The sequence below is a fragment of the Myzus persicae genome, unplaced genomic scaffold (assembly GCF_001856785.1).
Source record: "Myzus persicae strain clone G006 unplaced genomic scaffold, MPER_G0061.0, whole genome shotgun sequence".
Classification (NCBI taxonomy): domain Eukaryota; kingdom Metazoa; phylum Arthropoda; class Insecta; order Hemiptera; family Aphididae; genus Myzus; species Myzus persicae.
The window spans coordinates 22,905-43,810 of NW_019101718.1; the positions used below are offsets into that span (position 1 = coordinate 22,905).

The 20,906-nt window shown below is 29.5% G+C and overlaps 1 protein-coding gene across 1 annotated transcript in view; it reads right to left on the minus strand.

Annotated features, from left to right (window-relative positions):
- The window catches only part of LOC111030230 (DNA polymerase alpha subunit B), a 23,904-nt gene continuing 2,998 nt past the window's right edge, over window positions 1-20,906 (minus strand). The window contains exons 4-11 of the mRNA XM_022309632.1: window positions 20,725-20,800; window positions 7,567-7,646; window positions 3,370-3,619; window positions 1,843-2,080; window positions 1,510-1,741; window positions 1,201-1,434; window positions 427-604; window positions 1-316 (exon numbers count right to left, since the gene is read on the minus strand). Of these exons, the coding sequence (XP_022165324.1) occupies window positions 155-316; window positions 427-604; window positions 1,201-1,434; window positions 1,510-1,741; window positions 1,843-2,080; window positions 3,370-3,619; window positions 7,567-7,646; window positions 20,725-20,800 (1,450 nt within the window). The 3' untranslated portion in view covers window positions 1-154. The remainder of the gene's footprint in view (window positions 317-426; window positions 605-1,200; window positions 1,435-1,509; window positions 1,742-1,842; window positions 2,081-3,369; window positions 3,620-7,566; window positions 7,647-20,724; window positions 20,801-20,906) is intronic.

Consider the following 20,906-nt stretch of genomic DNA (forward strand, 5'->3'; position numbering starts at 1 on the left):
TTCAATAAATAAAAATTTTAATCCAGACAGAAATTCATTAACTTTTACACTTTAAAAAATGCCTTTAGCTACTTTTAGCATATTTTATTTAACATGGTTGTTGATAAAAAATAGAAATTAGTTTACAAAAAAATAATAATATGTTGCTTAGATATTAAATGTGAACGATTTCAGCTGAAATATTTGTCTGAGTTGACCAACTACCATTTTTAGGAGGTGCTATTTGAATTTGACCATACGTTCCTGCTACTGCTTGTTTTTGGGAGTTATGTTTGACTAACTGTCCAACGTTGATAACCATACAACCCTCAATCACCTGAAATAAAATAATGACTTAATCAACAATTTATATCAATTAGTTCTATAACTTTTAGTTTTATAAGTACAAGAATAAAAAATTAATACATATTTAACATAAAATATTACTCTTATAAATGTACGGAGTTGCGAAGATGTCAGTATAATGTGTGGAGTATTTTGCTGAAATGTACTATGTTCTAACCACAGTAGGTGGTCCACGGGGACGTTAGGGTTAGCAACATACGAAGGGTGCAAACATCGTTGCCATATAATTTGTTTGGCTAGTTTAGTAAACATTTCTTCTCTATAAAAAAAGAACAATAGATAACCATTAGAACACACAAAGTTGCACTAAGATGAACTTATCAGTGTTGGAACAATATATTTCAAACTCTTAAACATTTAACAAAATCATCTTTAATTTATAATAATAATCATAAATACAGAAATAAATCCCATCCACAAAATATACAGTTATCTTCCCTTTATGTTAGGTTTATATGTATAAAGTTATAACTTCATTTATAGTTAATAGAATACCTTAAAATGATAACAGAAAGGGTTCAATTACCTAACTATAAAAAAAGTAAATGGAAAATTGTTATTACTGGAGACATATTGTTGATAAGCCAGAAAATGAAGTGTAAATTAGTCCCATGTTGTTTATTAATTATTACGTTTCCTATAGAAATTAATATATGTTAGAGAGTGAAGATTGCATACAATAATTGTTAGACAATTTTGGTAGGTAGAATAAAGATTTATTTTTGGAATTAGTTGTGTTAGATTTTTTTCTAGTTTAAAAGGTTTTTATACAAAAATTGAATGTTATACTTCCAACTTTGTTTTAGGGACGCATGTATGCAAATTGCTGATAACATAAATGCTTCTGAAACTCACCGAGTTTGATTAATTGCTGAAACGTGTAGACCCATAAGAGAATCACTCGCGTTACCAGCAATTATTATGTCATTGACAGAAAACACACTTGGATCAGACACCATGTAAGCGTTGTTGGGATACAAAGTTGGCAAGCTCGACTCAGAATTTGGAGGAGTTGGGTAGAAAGCATAATTTTCGGAATCTTTCCAAGAACTAAATACCAACAATTTTATGTTTTGAGTTGCCGGGTTGCTAGAATTAGATAAAAACACAAATTAATTAATTGTCTGTATACGTTGAAATTCACACGTGTAACTAGTTACAAACCTAAACAACGGTTTCAGTGTAGCTTCTAACACTTCGTCATAGCATTTTTGAACATCTTCCGATGTTCTTTTGTTCAACTGCGTACCGAAATCTGCATCAAAAATTGGACCAAACAATATCAGCACCTGTGCTTCCAACTCGATTGTTTTTTGTACCAGAGATTTCAATAACTTTCCATGTGGAGACAACTCGCTAAAAAACGGTCCCGCGGCAACCATTAAGTTTAAGTTACCTGAAAAAAGTATTTTACATTACAAAATATCTTCGTATGATTTAAGACACTAATGCAAATTATAATAATATTGCCAGAAAATAGATATCAGTAACAATAACCTATTGAAAAGCTCGGTAATTTATTTGACAGCGGCAGTGAAGCGTCAGCATAAAATTGTTTGACTTTGAAAACTTTAGTATCCGGATTGGACCCGGTAACAACTAAAATCTGATTCACAAACAATGACTTTATAGGTTGTTCGGCTTCGGACAAATCGAGTTTTATAAAACCATGCAAGGAATCAAGAAATAATTCTTTTTTTATTAACCGCAAACTGCCAGAAATCGTTATTTCTGTCTGAAATATCAAATAATATAAATCAACAATTGTTTATTGTATTTCATTCAACACATTGTCATTATTGTCATAAATAATATTATATTGCAACACTTCAGTACACAATATAATAAATAACACACAAACATGTCCATATTTTTATCGAACAAAGGGAATACTATATTTCTTATATTATTTTTACCATTCGAGCACTGCTGTACGTCAGTTTTTTTAAATAATATTTACATGCACACAAGTTGATTCTTACTCAAAACACTAATTTTATCTTAAATAAAATGTATGAAAGTAGTTTTTACATACAACTTGATTATATAAAAAACAATATTTTTTACCACTTCATCATTATAAATTTTAAGTTTTTAATTCTCTTAATAACAACACACATTTTTAATTTCATATTCCGAAGCATAATATATTTCAGAGCATTTCAATACATAAATACCAAATTTCAAACGAGTAGTTACAAATAGGTTACATCATTTTACAAGTTACAAGCATAAGTAAGGTATCTGCATCGAAATACTCAAAATGAAAATAATTAATTCAAGTTAAGTTAAGTTAAAAGAACACAAGAATGATAAGTTAGAAGTTAACAAATCATTGATTTAATTTAAAAGTTAAAAGTTAATATAGAAAAAAATACACAGTTAACTCAGTTTAAAAAAGTTAGTCTACTTTTTTAAATTAGTATAATAGTGCATGAATCACATAAAGAGTAGCTGAATTTTTTCTGATTTTCTAAAGAATAACAAACAATTGTATTTAACTTTTATTTCAAAGTACAGTGTATACTGTAAATACATATTTCACATGATAATTAAATATTTTAACTATTTACACTTAAATATTAATAAATAATTTAATAATTTTTTTGAATATATACATCAAATAGCAAAGTTAAGGCCATATTATAATATTATGCCTACCTACTTACTTACTAAAATATATCTTGGTACAAAATTATTTTATCAATAAAAAGAACAAAAGTGTTTGTATTATAAAAGTAACTACTGTCAATTAAACTAGTAAAGTTCATAGTTTGATTAAAATCTTAACTGACTAGTTAAGTTCAAAAGTTTAAAAAAATTAACCTTAACTTTTTAACTAGTTACTACCCATCTTTGATAATATGATGTCATTCAAAAAAGTAGAAATGATAAATGAATGATAACAATAATAAATAATAAAAATATTTTTAAGATAATGAATGACTACTGTTAAAAGAAGCAAATAGTTTAGGTATACTAATCATGTATGAATTTGTAGTTTTTATCTTTATTTATACTTACGTTGTTTCCACAGTAAAGTCCAGACAATGATGTTACAGGTTTTAGGTCATTCTTCTGGATGATATCGTTCACTAACTCCTGGACATGGTCGTCAAATTTTTGATAATTAACATGACCAAATATGAAGTTGTCCCATAAATCGTGCTTCATTAAGCACGCTATTTCCACTTTAGCTGACGAATCATTTTTGTTAACATTTCCCAGTCCAAAATTGCACGTGACATCTCCAGTAGTAGAAATCTCATTTTCTCTAAATTATAATAACAATATTAATCGTAGATCTATATTTGTTTTGATTTTGTTCATTTAATAGGTATCATTATTTACTGATTTTTCGTTAGCTTAGGAATTAGGATACATCAAGGTTTCATCGTTAAGTATACTGTAAACATGAAGTGTTTAAAACTATATTCTACATTTAAATATATCATACCGATGACTGGCGAGGCAGAAGATGAGCGTTTTATAATATTTCCAGTTATGTATATACCAAGTTTTCTTTCGAAATTACCAGAAGTTTTAACTAGATCTAGATGTTTAATAATCAAAATATGTCTTAATACACCAAAACTCAGAAAACCGTAGGCACTAGGTAGCAATACCTAATTATAATGACATATTTTATAATACCTAGGTACCTAATCATTTTAATCAATAATAATATTATGAGGATACGGGTTATATCATTAAGTATATCATAGAATGAACACTTGTACATAGTACACGTGTATTACCTTGAGTATCATCATTCATCAGTTAACAGGTGTAATGTAATGTACAAGTCAGCTAGAGCAACCGATGTACATATTATATAAATTATCCTTTAGAGGACACTACTTAGTTAACGCCACTACGCCAGGTGCTTTTTAGGTAATTATTAGGTCATAAGAAGCAACTGTGAAATAAAAATACTAAATAGATTAACTAAGCTTGAAAAGTTCCGTTATCACTAGTTATAATATTTTTTGAATAACAAAGGAATAACAAATCATTATTTTACATGTAAATATCCACTGAGGACCAAATTTAAACTTCAATCACCCATAAAAAAATACATAGGTACTTATGCTAAATTTTTTTTTGTAATTTCCAGTATAAAAAAACCTATAAGGAACCTTGTAATTACAACATTTTCAAGCTTGAAGGTAAGGCCCCCATCAAAAGCGATTAGCGATGGGAGGGATTGATGATTTTGCGATAACCTAACATATACGATTTTGATGGGGCCATTCCTGCGTTTTCATTATAAATGCTAAATGATAAATAACAATATCATTAAGTAAATATCTATATAAACTATAACGTTTTAGATTTTTCTTCAATGTTAAATTAAAAATATGTTTAAAGAATACATTTAAAACTTTAATCTTTGTGTAAATTCACAAAATTGTGTAATTTATCATGCTAAGTCCTCAATGACTTAGCTACAAAATGTCTGTTCATTGTGGGATTATAAGTATAATAATAACTTCTTTTTAATCACACTTATGGCAAATTATGAGAAATCTTAATAAATTTCTTTCTTAATTTTTAGGTTTTTGAACTAGCAAAATATTATGTATCAACGATGTTAGAAAAAGAACTAAAAAAAATCTATAATTTTTTTCATGGCTATAAATAGCTCAAAAAAATCAAGACTTTTTTAAGGTTATCTTGTGTCGAAAATTTGCGTATAAGATTTTGGTAAAATTTTGAAGTATTAACGATTATTAGTTTTAGAAAAAAAACCTAATCGATTTTATTAAAAACTGGATTTATGTAAAAATCCTGCACGTATTTCCTTAATTTTTTAGACTTTACTCAACGCATTTGAAAACAAATAAGAATTGTTTGCTTAATACCTCAACAAAGTACCAACTAGATTTACATTCCTACCAGAAAAGGCGATGAAACACTGATAAGACGCATATCATTGTAAAATCTAAAATTATAGTAAAACAGAAATTATTAGGAAAATTCAGAATTTGACGAAAAACGATTTTAAATTGTTGTTGTAGTTCATCAAACTTTTTTTATTTGCGTTTGTATAAGAATGCTTACAAAATTCGTCAAAAACATGAAAAAAAATGTAAAGAATGAATAATATTTTAGTTAAAAAATAAAAATTAATACATTTTTTAATTTTAATGCCTAGGTAATGTCTGGTGTAAATTAATGTTACACAAGATTACTTGGTAAAAGGCCACATCACGTTTTGATGACCAATTTCAAATTTTTCCAACATTTTAAATATTGAGTAAAAATGTATTATCAAACGATTTTAGTAATTTGGAGGTGTACACATTTTGAAGTGTTAGTTCCAATTATTTTTTGTTATTTACATGGCTTTTGTTCCAAATTGGAATTTTAAAAAGAACAGCAACAGCTAACTTCTCCGAAACGCTGACATGTTTATTGGTAGATTTCAGAACTGCGATTGATTACAGAAAAACAAAATATTTTGTTTCAGTTTGCGATAAAAGCGATTTATCGTTAAATCTTGAAAACATAAAATACAAAAAGCACACTAGAGGGCACCTCTTATTTAATTATATAGTTTTGACAAAACCGTATTGAATCGCAAAACGCAAAATTCATTATTTGGTAGGGACTTACCTTTAGGTGTTTAAGTTTAAAATGTTATGATTTCTTAACTAATATAATGTATTTTAGATACATTCGTGATTTTGACAAATCTTGTAAAAATTATAATTAAGCGATTTTACAAAAAAAAAAATGTTTAATTACTGTAAGGACGAATTATAGAAAAACCGATTGTATTAAAATTGTTAAGCTTCTTTACTGACAAACAAAATGTTTTCATAAATAAGTTGAAACCTAACTATAAATAAGAAAAAAAATATTTTGAAATGTATTCTCAGCTAGAAAAAATCAATATAAATATTAACTGAAAAAAGTTTCTACAGTCATTCATTTTTGAATCATACAACAAAATCGATTTTGACGAAAACTATTGTTTGTATTTTAATATTTTTGACTACACGCAATTACTTCTTTTTTCAAATTAGAGATCCCGTTTTTACTGTAGTTATTTAGTAGATAATTTTACTGAACATTTTGAGTTAAGATTTTATTTATTAAATATTTGTAAACTAAAGAATATGGACAATAGTTCTTAAAATGGGTATTAAAAAATATAAGATTGATTTTGCAAATTATAAATTTTGAAATTAATTACTTACATTTTAGATCCCATAATATCTTCCAAGCCTAGAATCATGGACCTATCAATTATCATCTTTCGTACATAAATTTCAATCAAAAAGTGCTCGTATAAAATGTTGATTTAAATAAGTGAACATTTTCAAAATTGTCATCCAAAAAATTTACAACAGAAAATGGAGTTCATTTGAAAAACAGAAATATAAATACTTGTATATATCTCCTGGAGATAATCTCCACACGACACTCCTTAAGTGGTACAAAAAATCTTAAGAATTTTAAAATGTGGTAGGTACTATTTAAGTAAGTATATTTAAAAATTCCAAGTACCTATCAGATTTTAAATATAACTGCATCGTTGAAGAAAAAAGGGAGTATAAATACTAAATAACCGTACTCGGCGAATCATTCGTTCAAAACAATTGCGGATCTATAAACTACAAGAAAATTGACTTATAACTTTTACAAAGAACCCAGCCTAACAATTTCATATTCAAACAAAGTACATATATTTGCGTTTCATAATACAGACTTAAAATCACACCTATGTAACATAATATGATATATGTATGTGTATATTATACTCATCTACAACAGCAAATATTTAGTATGACACTTACTACGAATAAGAAATAGTTATTAGTTATTACCCACGCAACTAATTAACATAAAACGCGGTATAGTTATTGAAGCTTAGGTATACCCTAATGATTCTAAATTTCTAACTAAATTAATTTCGAAACTTGCCAATACGCATTTATTATAATTATTGCTGTTGGTAAGAGAGTTACACCTACTACTTGTAGTTTGTACATACATGATACATAGTTTGTACTAACGTTGATATTTATATATAGCCGAGGTTAGCCTTCTAAGTATACATAAACTGGCTATAGTCAAAATATCGAACCAACAAGAATAATATATTATTTAAATTATATTAAAACACCATAAAATCAAAAAACTTATACGAACAACAATAATAAAATAACGTAGGTAACTAAGATAAAATTATTATACTTCTAGCATACATACTCTTTTATATTATCTTCATCAATAAAGTCCGATACTTTGAATTCATTTTCGATTTGTATAATATTAGTTGCCTGTGTATTCTGAAACGTTACAAGAATATTTATCAATTCAACAGAAATGATTATTTTCAAAAAGTATAAATCGAACATTACTGTTGTTATTATTATTATTATAAAAACCAATAGGTACAAATATACAGCGAACAAAAATTATAATATCGTTCAATACCTGTATTATTTAGAAAAGTATTCAATTTGGTAGGCAAATAAAAACATTTGAGTATGCCGTATCATAATAACATAATACTGATATTTATATTTTTCAGGTTGGGATTACGGATAAATCATAGTAATAGACAGTTTATTCACGTCTTTCAAAATATATTAATTTATTTTAAATAAATTGAAATTTGTTTGCAAAACATAAATAATGAAGTTTTTAAGCAGTCAAAAAAATTGGTTGATTTATTTAATCTCAATTTTATTGAATTATGACATTAAAGTTACAACAAAATTAAATTAACCTTATAGTGGTAAGAATGGCGCATTATTTTGCATTGTGTTTTATATTAACCGACGGCCGCAGTCAATCCAGACCCATTAAAAATCAAATACATTCAAATTTATACATAACAATTCTTTTAAAAATATGAAAAGACAATTTTAATCCGTAGTAATCATTGATGGTACACACTAATCAGATGATTCAGATGTAGCATATTATTCTATACGGTTTTAAATGAACGTATGTACCTACAGGTGTGTGGTACATCTGTGATTTTTAAAAGATCTATTTTCCATAATAAACTCTTTACGAGTATTTTTAATTTATTCACTAATAAAAGCTATAACATAAATGTTTAAAAAAAATAAAAACCAATCAGATTATTTTTGATTGTGTACACGCGATACAAATATCGTTCAAAACGCACAAGTTCAACATACTCATAAATTATAGCATTACAATATGTGAGAGTCTTATTAAATAATAAGTACAAACAGTGTTTCTAAGACAAGAACATAATATTGCGAAACATATCATAACAAATAACATTTAATACATGAGCGAATGTATCTTTGAATGGTATCATGTCCTTAATATGATTCACTGCAGAGGGATATTAAGGGAACACATCAAATTGTTAAATTAAATCAAAACCAGTTGATTCGATAAACAGTCCAATTTTTAAATTATATCATGGGCGGTCGTATTGCGATAATTGGTCGAATTGATTCCACGAGAATAAATGTTAACTCTTAACGAACGCAAAGAGCATAAATAAGGCTGTTGAAGATTGTTAACGAACGAGAAAAATGTTTAATTATTATTATTTAAATGTCTTGTGAAGTAGTACTCATCAAATTTTAAATTATTGTATTTCATACGCAATCTGCGGACACATCGAATGAATACCATGTAAAAAAATGAACATTCTTCGACCTTAAAAACCTTCACAAGAAATTAAAAAAATATAGACATGGTCAACCTAGCATGCTCGAGTCTCAAATCAATCTTTATTATAACCTACTAAAATATTTAGAAATGTTTTCGATAATAATAAACTTATACAAATAATCCTGACCCACAGGTAGATAGTTATCGTCAGTTTCGGGTTACAGAGACTATATTATTATACTACGTACATAATATTTCTGACACGTAAATTAGCATAAAGTTGATCACTTTATTATCAATTAATATTAATAATAAAATTGATTAATATAATACTGCGAAATAAAAATAAACCCAGCTATAGGTGTCTGGTAATAGTCATTCCGATATCTCACTTCTAAACTTGTAAATTAATTTACGTACATAACTAAATACGGAGGTATTTAGGAGGAGATACAGAGCATGGAATTTTTACTATTGTGCATCCCAAGGGAACACATGTTCAGATAAGTATTTCTATAATATTATATAAGAAAACCCCCGCTGTATTAGGCAATTCAATACTCTACACATACATTTTATATACATATTACTAACTGATGTCGTGCACTTTGTTGCCCGTTAAAAATGCCAAATCTATATGAGACTCGATGGTGATAATACGAGCAGTATATTATGCAAACCTGCTGTGCATTGAGGATCCCGTTTGATGAGGACTTTATATAAATAATATGTTTTATTTTTATTTTGATTGCGGACACGCCGATGAGCGGCTATACGTGCAACTCAGCCACCTTGGTAGGCAATGTGCGAAAATTCAATTGTATGCATGCTTATAGCTGATCTGCCCGATGAATCACTGCAGGCAACCAATAAACAAAAAAAAAATACCAATTTCTAATAAATATATTTATACTTCTTCTATAACCAATAGCAACCGTATATAAACAAATATTTCCTTTGTAAATCTAAAAATTCCTGTTTGATCAACTCCCCGGGTCCAATTTTGAATCTAAACCATCCAGGGCGTCACCCAAACGTATACAAAAAAAAAGCATTCAAATCGGTCTAACCGTTTAGGAGTTCAGTGACATACACACGTACAGTATCATTATATATATAAAGATATGTAATAAAACACGTTCACGCTCTATAATTACAGATTCCTTTGTATTAATCGTAATCCGTAGACACGAAATTGTTACAGATTCAACCTTAGACGACGAGTAGGTAACGTCCATAATTGTAATAATAATCAATTCTGATTCTGAGAAAATAAGCAAGGAATATTCTAAATATTTATACTATTTATTGTATAAAATAATTAAATTAATATAATATAAGAAAATATTATACACCCGCATAGCTCATATTCATTTTTAGAACATAATACGCATGTAATAATTGAATCATGTTCATTATGATTCGACCGCTGAGCGAAAACTTCCGACATTTCAATTTTAGACTTTTCAGTTTTTGTTATAAATTACTGTGACAGGGTGATTATATTCCAATTTCAGTACCTATAATAGGTATACGTATAGTAAATACTAATAATTTAATACTATGTTATACTAATTTTACAATCGTATATGTCTGTAGGTACTTTAGACAACGGTTATTCATTCCTACATTAAACTTAATGATAATTAATTTTCAATATTATAAGTGTGAATTGCAAAATAGTAACATTTTTTAGCTATTCTAAGACAACATAAGTATGAATCCAAAAATAATACTTCATCATATATTTGTACTTCTCAACAAATAAAAAATTGAATTTTGAAAATGTTGAGATAATTATAATTAAAATCTAGATATAAATGTCAATATATTAGACCTTTTTACCTCTAGGTATATCATTATGAAAGAGGATTAAATCCTTCATACGAAACACTATTAGTGATTCGGTCACTATATTTAATATTTTTTTGAAAAAAATAATGTTGGAATGCCACATATTATATTTGAAATAGGAATTTTATTAAATATTTAATCTCAAGTAGGTTACATACTATGATGTATGCTACATATATTAGTACAATATTCTGGTAACGTATTTCGTATCGATTATGTAAAAAAGTTATTATAATTTAAGGCAACCTAGATGGTGAGAAGAGTGAGGGGGCAAAGCTTCCCTCGGGTTAGTGACCACTGGATAAATTCATTCCCCCTCCTCAAGAAAATCCTAATATACACCTCTGACTTAATAAATATTTTAATACCAAAAGTTGAAGACCAACAGAACTTATACATTTAAATATAATTAACCATTATAATATTATCCACATTTGAATAACAATAGGTTCATTTTAAACTTTAGTCATTCTGTGGATAATCTCAACATTTTACAGAATAGGTAGTGAATATTAAACAATAATCATTATATAATTAACAACCAGTTATATTAAATTAATAACAAAAATACGATATTCCTACTTATATTTAGGTATTATAAATACAACGACCAGTTTATTTCATCAGTTTTTAGACCTCGCAGGCAATATAAATAATCACAGGTTGAAGTCTTTAACAAATTAACTTTTTAGACACTTTATAAGTATCTATCTACAGTCCTCGCCATATTGAACAACATTTATATTACAATTTGGTATATATTAATGTAATATAATTTTTATTATTTATAGGATATTACTGTAGTCATTCATTTTCTCTATACACTGAATCGATTTTGTTATCTAGAGAAGGTCAAATTAACTTAAATTGTATAATGTATTTTGATTATTATATTCATATCACACGATTTACTGACTTGGTATCATGTTTTAAATTTAATCACGAGAAATCAATGCAAATTCTTGTCAGTTATTTGTACACACTTAATTTAAACAACATATTATCATATCACAAGGGGTATAAAATAATAATAAAAACACAAAACGTATTTTATTTTATAATATTGTTATATTGAAAACATAATAGGTAGAATAAGAGTAAAAGACATATTTGATAACGAAAATAATAATTTTGATAAGACGCCCATATTTATATTGAACAAAATCGTAGCATTAAATTACAAAAATAATAATGTATAAATAAGTTGGGAATTAATTCCCACAATGCACGTACATTACGAACATACGAATAATGTATATTTTTAGTTTAAACATAAAACTGAACGATACTGTATAAGACACAACGTATTACGTAATAAATAGACATGTACAATTCATCTAATTCCAAGAAATGTCTGTACACAAAAAAAATACACATAATAATTGGAACGAAATACTAAAATAAATTATACAACACAACATGAACGGTGTATACCCAAGTATTTAACAGCAGAGTGAGCACAGTCCTGACCGCAGAAAAATAAACTGATGCACGTAAGTTGTCACGAAACAGGTAAGCAGTTGATGAGTGTAGATCTAGTCACAGCTTTGAATATTCAGTGTCGACTAGAAAAACACCCACGGACCGTCTAACCATTGTACATTACGCATCGTTTACATAGCAGTCACACGCTGGGCGGTGGCATGTATCCATGAAAAACAAAAACCATTTAAGTTACACACGCACGTATATACATATTATATAGTCATTGAACTTACACGCTACAACAAAATGGGTATAACAAAAAACTCGGTTCATGGGAAAACGACTTCCCTACACACACACCAGCTTACCGTACCAGTCGAGATTGGCATATCAATGCAAACGAAACAAAATGAAAAATCACGAAAGCAACAAGTGTACAACGATCGTAGGTTATAATGTATAAAATGTCTACACATGTTCAAGCAATAATAGTACTATTAAAGTAAGTATATCGTTAAACGCGAGTCGTAACGGTTATAATGACCGCGCGCAACTACCGACACGCACACGGCAAAACTATCTGTTGGGATGGGAAAAAATGTTAAAAAAGCAATTGAATAATAATTGAACCCAGCGCGAAAAGATAAAATACAGACGACGTCGTGATGTATTTAGGTTTCGGTTTATCGATAATGACGGTGATGATGATGATGACGATGACGACAATATCAGAATGTGTACCGTAGAACGCCAAGAACAATTATAGACCGGACGACAGAAAGAAATTCGGAATCGGTTTTGACAAAAAAAATATACACGAAAAGAGAGCGGACGCGGCCTCTTGCTCGTTATGTGCGTGTGATACCGTGATGTGCGCGCGTCGCGTACTGGGCGAACGATTGCCGGTGTGGAAAGAGCTATTACGTGAGTGCGTCGTACGAGTTAAATAACAACAAACAACGTTCACTTTCCCTCCACAAACGACAAAAATTATTATTAAAATGATTATTACCGACTGGCGAGTGTGGAGAACGGGCAGGAGCCGGCGGAGTGGTAACCAATTGACTGCGGCGGCGATTACGAAACATACAGGCCAAAGGGGGAAATAATTATTACTTGATCGATGGGAGAAAACGCGGCGTTGTTTTTAAAAATTAAAAAATAGCTTAGAGCGAGTAATCGATGGGACAACCCAAAATGTTCAGGAGGAAAAAATAGTCACCTCGAAAAGAACAAAGCGAGATCGGCCGGGAAAAAAGAAAATGTATAGTGAGTTTACCGTTAGAAGAGACGTGCGGTGTTCCAGAAACAGCGGCGTGGACGACGACGAGGCGGACCAGGTACCGACGGGAAAATGAACCGCAGAGGCGCTGACGCCAAACGGCCAACCGGCAAACCGGCGGCGTCGACGCCACCACTGGAAGGAGTAGTTACAATTGCGCGCGCGCGCACACACGGCCGAGCAGGATAAAACACAACCGACTCTCCGCGGCGTTTTGGCCTTGAACGATACACACACAACACATCATACACACACAACACATATACACACGAGCTCGAACGCAAAGACGGCGACACACGCGGTAGAAAGGTAGAGAAGAAAAAAACCGACCGACCAATCAGGTGGCGATGAGGGGACCGCCGCGCGAATGCCGTCAGGTAGGATGCGGCGGCAACCGGTGGATTCCAGTCGGCTTTCCAGCATAATAATAATAATATTATAAATATATAATAGGTTACTGTGAGAGCACACACACACACACACACACACACACACAAACACAATATAGTGTTTTCCTATTCTATGCACACATTATATACACGATACACTTAAGTCAAAATACCAAAGTAACAACCAAGACTATTTTACTACAACTGTTATTATTTGACTAATTATCCGGTAGAACCGACGACCCGCGACTGGCGGGAAGCCGGGAGAGTTGAGTATGTGAATCTTTCGGGCACCCGATATTGTTCCTACGCCCCGAGGTACGTACTACGTGAAAAAAATTGCATTAACCGAAATTAATAAAAATTCAAAGATAATAAAATTACTATAATTATCCTTTAGGTACCATATACTATAATACAGGTGTGTTGTTCACACGCTAACAAAATACATTAATGTGTAAACAATAAAATCAATGGAAACTATATAAATTTATTTATTTAAAAAAGAAAGTTGGTATTATTTGATACTTTTAACTACATACTCGTATTTATTTAGAAAGCAGTTAAAAGGATACACCCGCATGTGTTGTCTCCGTCTTACAAATGTACAAAATGGCAAAAACTGTTTGACAACTACACTCGATACTCCCTTTGTATTTATAGTAATGGTAATAACAAAAATCTCACAACACATACAGAAGTACTTTATCTGTGTCGTATCGTTTTTAATTTTTTGATAATTTTTTAATAATTTAATGAAAACAACAAAAAAAATGTAATGGTCTCAAACTGATAACTTTAATATTATATATGCTACCAAAAAATAAAAACGCTATGACACAGATAAAGTTGTTTCCAATGCATGAGGAATTTTGGAAATATTCTACTATACTTACAGAGGGAGTACGTTGTTCCACCCAAAACAATTTTGACATGTTGGTGTGTTGTACATTAATTGTAAGACGGAGACAACACATGTGGGTGTAGCGTCCTCTTAAATAAACAAATAGTACATAGAACCGTAATTATACATGTGTAAAGATTTTATTGTTTTTAGAATATTTTTCAATTAATTTGCGTGGACTAATAATAATTCCGTTACATAAACTATAAATAAACCGAGTACCTACCATTGATTTCAGAAGGTAACTGGTAAGTTTAATGAGCTTATATACCAAGGAAAAACATTCGAACATGACGTGCCCAACGCGTCTTAAATACTCAGTTTCTGATTGTAAACAGAACTATACAATTTGAATTCAAAGGTTAGGGGTACAAGAAATGCACAACAAACATAGTTGATGATCGCCCTGTGCGCCGGAGAGCTTCTTTTCACGGCCCGTTATTTTATCGGCATCACCATCGTCACCATACCATCGTTATTATTATTATTCCTACGCACGAACGGACACCACGCGCGTGTTGTACACAAACACGCACGCGCACACCGTCCACCCCGCTTTTGTGTTACCTACACCGCCAACAACGCGGCCAAACACCCGTCTTTTTAATATTCTTATATCCTAACACGATTCAAAATTTAATACAATAAAATATCGAACCAGTGCCCGGTGTTTTATTATACGAGGACGATACACGCGTGAATAGGCGCGCACGCACACGCATGTCGGTATAGATAATGATTTAACCTTCGATCGATTTCGGTTTCTCAGATTTCACTCGACGAGACCAACCACTGGCACCACGTCTTGTTGGCGGTGGTTATGGGCCGCTGGGGCGGTTGACGTTTTTCTGAGGTTTTTTCTCCTACCGTCGTACCGGGACGATAAGTGTAGTCAAAAATAATACTGATAACCGCCACACTGAACACAATTTTATTTATAGAGCGCGACTTTCGAAAACACAATATAATATTAAAATATATTATGTACATAAATATCCAATTTTTTGTTTTGTTAGTTGAATATTAATGTTATAATTATGTATGTATCAGCGTACGCTAATAATTAATAAGATTTTTTAATCTCGATATAAAAACCATGGTTCCATCCAATACCGTCCTAACCGCCAATATCACTCTAGGGCAATAATATTTGACGCCTCCCCCCCCTCCCCCCAAGAAAATAAATAAAAAATATGTACCTAAAAATAACTTCACATTTTTATAGTGTATAACCTCATTATTTAAATATATTTAATACTTATTAATTAAAGGTACCTGCTTTTGAAAATTGACAATGTGAGAATTATGAACCAAGTTTAGGTAATTTCTAATAACTGATGACTTTGACGATACTGGATGAAACTTTGAGATGTGATGTTTAATAAATACATGTTAAGTAACTATTAAATGTTTATTAAACACAACTTGTAATGGTTATCGAGTCTTAGGTATTAGCTTTAAATAATATAATATCAGATCAATTTCAGATACATAATTCGGAAGTAATTTACAAACAAAAGATTTTACATATTACATTAAATTATGCATGATGTTGATACACTTATACAGTATCAGTTATAGAAGAGACATAAGTAAATTAGGTATTTTAGATTCTGGGAGGAGATCAGAATGTATTGATGTATTTTTTAATTTATTAATTTTATAATTTACAATGTGTTTTATGTTTTTCAATTATTTATTTATTTTTAGCATCTGCTTGGGTAAGAAAGTGAATCTAGTTGGTACTTTGGTGGGTCAAAAGTGAAAATTCCCAAAAATTTTCAAAAGCGTCATGAAAAAACAAACAAAAAAATTAACGAAAAACTACAATTATGTAACGCAGTTTTCGAAAATTGATTTTGTTTTTTTGGTTTAACTCTAAGAAAATAACCGCAGTGACGTAGATACATAAACATTTTAAAATTATAGAATTTTTCAACTATATATAGGCATAAGAAAATTTCGATTTATATTAGTTTTTTTTAAAATTATTATTGTTAAAAAATTGTTCACTGTCAAATAACTTGAGAATGTAATACTACAATAGGTTCTTCATAAGCTGTTATTAGTGGAAATTCTAATTGAAGTATATTAAATCATCATTGGGAGCAGACCACTCCCGCATGTGTTGCGTCCATCTTACAAATGTAAAATAGCAAAAACTGTCTTGCGCGGGAAAAAATCGAGGAGGCTACAGCAATAACTAAGAAACCACATTTTCATCATGAATGGAGTAGAATTTTAACTGTGTCGTAGAGTTTTTATTTTTATGAAAAGATCAATATATCAACAGTCACTAAGTTCGGAGAACGTAAAAATATCAGATTTTTAAAAGTAATATAACTTTTTTCTCATTAATTATATCAAACAAATAAAAACGTTACGACACAGAAAATATTATCTTCAATGTTGTGTACACTTTTGGTGTATCTACTAAGACTACAGACTGAGTGGTTCTATCCGGCGCGAAACCGTTTTTTCTATGTTGTACATTTGTAAGACAGAGACAACACACACTGGTGTAGCGTCGTCTACTCGTCTTAATAATGTATCAATAATATTCTAAACTTTGGTAATACTGATATTTATACAATATTGTAGGCATATCATACATAATTTACATAATTTTATATTTAATAGTATAATAGTGTACACAATTTGGTAGGTTTACTACAGTATAAAAGGAAAATTAATATCTAAAATAACACAACATTTTTCTTTTTATAGTTCGTTTATATGTCACCCCTTTAAATGTATGGACGCCTAGGGCATCCCTCCCACTGGGACGGCATTTTTTTGTACTAAGTAGAAAATATTTATCAAGATAGTTAAGACACTATCAGTAGCCGTTGTACCTAGTTTAGATATTAGAGTGAATTGACCTATTATAAAATTTAAAGGTAAGATTATTAACTAGGGTTCCATGTAACCTTATATTGATAATATTATTTTTAAGCAAGTTAGGATCATTTTAAAATGTATGGTTTCAAAAAGGTCATTACTCATTACTTACTTAAAAATAATATCAATAAAAGCCTACCTAGGACCCTAGATAATAATCTTACATTTAAATGTCATGCCAATACACTCAAGTATCAAAAATAACAGCACACTATAGTCTGGTGAACAAAAATTTGCCGTCGTAGGTGTGTAAGACAGAGACAACACATGCGGGTAAGACGTCCTTTTAATGACAGAAATTTGTTATTTTTTTAATGCATTTTTGTTAAATTTAGAGATGAAGGGCCATTATATCGTATTATACATACCCTACCGGCTACCATTGAATTATTATATGAAAGCCTGTATCATGTAGTCAAATCAACAAGTAAAATTGTATAAGTAATAAATAACGCAATAGTATTAGATATTACCAACAACATGCTTACATTTAGGGGAAAAATATTTATAAGAATGATTAACCAGTAATAATTTAATCAGAAAATTGAATTTAAAATGAACAAAGAATACTTATTTTTTACTAAATATAACTACCCAATATAAAAATAAAAGGTTTTTACAGATATAATTAACTATGTAATAATTTGTATTCTTATTCATGTTTCTAAATTTTAATGCTAGAGTATGTATACTATGGTTATTATTTATTAAAAGTATACAAAATATGTTCATAAGAACGAAAGTTATTATGTAGTCAAGTAAAACTGTAATAAATATATATAATATATATATATAAGAAATTTAAAAATACCTTCATAAAAACAAGGATTAGCACTTAAAAAGTTAAAAACAAAATACAAATAAATCACACATGTTAAGTAATAGTAGAGTAAGATAGTTTAAGAATACAGTTTAACATTACATAGAAGTTGATGGACTTCATGAGTATATAACTAAAAATATGTAACATAAATTATAAAATATATAATAGTAGAATAATATATTATAATATATTTTTTAATAACTAATTTGTAAGAATATTTAAACGTGTACTTAATAGAAACATGGTTTATTTTCATATTTTCTGTATTTTTTTTTTTTTTTTAATGCTGCCTTATAATTTATAAAAGAACTTAATATACTTTACTATATCATAATTCATATATATAGCAATATTATTATCTATACTTCATATTTTTGCGGTAAAATTGTTTTTAGGGGTTATCACTGACACTACTTAACCGATTCTAAAATTTGTTTTAGTATCAAAAAGCCACACTACCCCTGAGTAGTCCTCTTAATTGATCATTTTTTCCAGGGAAGTCAGGTTATATAGCTATATCAGAAACCACCGGATGGCACTTTGACAAGCTTGCCATACCACAAACTTGGTATAACTTTGAGAAAATGTACAGAGTTAGAATTTAAAAATTATACATTTACATTCACATTTTTCAGGGTTGATTGCTGGTGGATCACCTACCTGATAATATATATCTATACTCCTGCCCAAGAGAGATCAGTACCGCTATTTGACCAAAACGTGTCCGATTTCGCGCATCTCCCACGTAGCACGCGATGATTGCGACACATAGTGGGGGAAATCGGGTTCCGCGCCGTCGCTGCTGGTCATTCTGCATGCACGTGACGGTACTGATCTCTCATGGGCCGGAGTATAGCAAAATCACAAGTGAGTTTACGCAGAACGAGATGGCTATAATATAATATAATCAAACGTTTCCTGACTGATTCACCAACTGATCAACATAAAGCCTAAAGAATAATAACTTGAGGCTTCCATTTTTCAACCTAACCTTCATACCACCATGCAAGTGCATCAAGAAAGCATTTTCCAAAATTTAAATTTTAAAGTGGTGCTTGCACAAGTATTTAGAGATTCAAGATGATCAATGAAAATCGTTAAGTCTTGAACACCATTTCACTAAATATTATAAAGAATTCAACAAAGTTTGAATCATATAAAGTTGGCATTTTTAACAGGCAACAAAATGCACAGTCAGCTGGTATATTTTATGCCTCAAAGCTGAGTATTATGTGTAGATTTGTATTTCAGCAAAGGGCTGGTCTTGGTGCAGGTCACTTAACTAATATTTTATTACAAAAAATGTTATTTGTATAATATGTAAAATTATACTTTATTAATAAAACTACAATAATTATGAACCTACTTCAAAATCAACCAAATTAACTAAAAATGGTACATTTATATAATCTATCCATTCAAATAATGGAAAATATCATCAATACGCAACTACTAGTTCTTATATAATCAATATATTATACATATTTGTTCTATATATGTATTAAGTATTAACATATTGGAATTTTAATTCAATGACAATTCAATCAATAACATGATATTTTTTCTAGTCTTTACGTTAGTAAGTTCCAAACATAAAAATTGTAGTAATACGATACATTGTAAACGGTTACTTGGTATTTGTTTTTTTTTTACATTTTTTACAGCGTAGACATTAATTTGACATGTCACAACAGACAAGGAATTTTTTTCAAAAAGACAATGACAGTTACATATCATTATTATTAAAAACAATTTCATTTAGTACTATTTTGTGACAATATTATGTTATTTAGAGTTTAGTGATGTTAAAAATAAAGTACTTCAATTGAAGATCTCCAATTGTAGAACAAAAAAGAAAATTATTGTATTATGTTGTATAAAATTATAAAATACCTTATACTAATAATATGTCAGTTAAGTATCTCCATAATATTTATATAAAATATATCAAGTGCCACTATCAACCTATTTAAAAATATAAGGTTCATAACAAATAAATTGTCCCAAAGTCATTAATAATGCTCAAATTATTTTGCGATACGACTAAATAGTTTTAATGTATGTCAATAGGTCAATAAAAATATTGCAATTCTTCAATCTTTATTGACTGAGAAAAATGTTAAGAGACCACAATAGTCGTCATCATGGTCAATCAATAAAGTTTAATAATAAATTAATAACTTACTCTCATTGATGGTGGACTATAAACTGATTGTGTAGGAGCTGTTTCATTTAAACTGGATTTATTTACAATCAATTTCCTGCAAATAATAAATATTGTTGATATTTATTATTTATAACATGAGTAAGAAAAAGAATGTTTTCAACTCAAGATAGTATAGAAAAATACTTAACTTTTACATACAA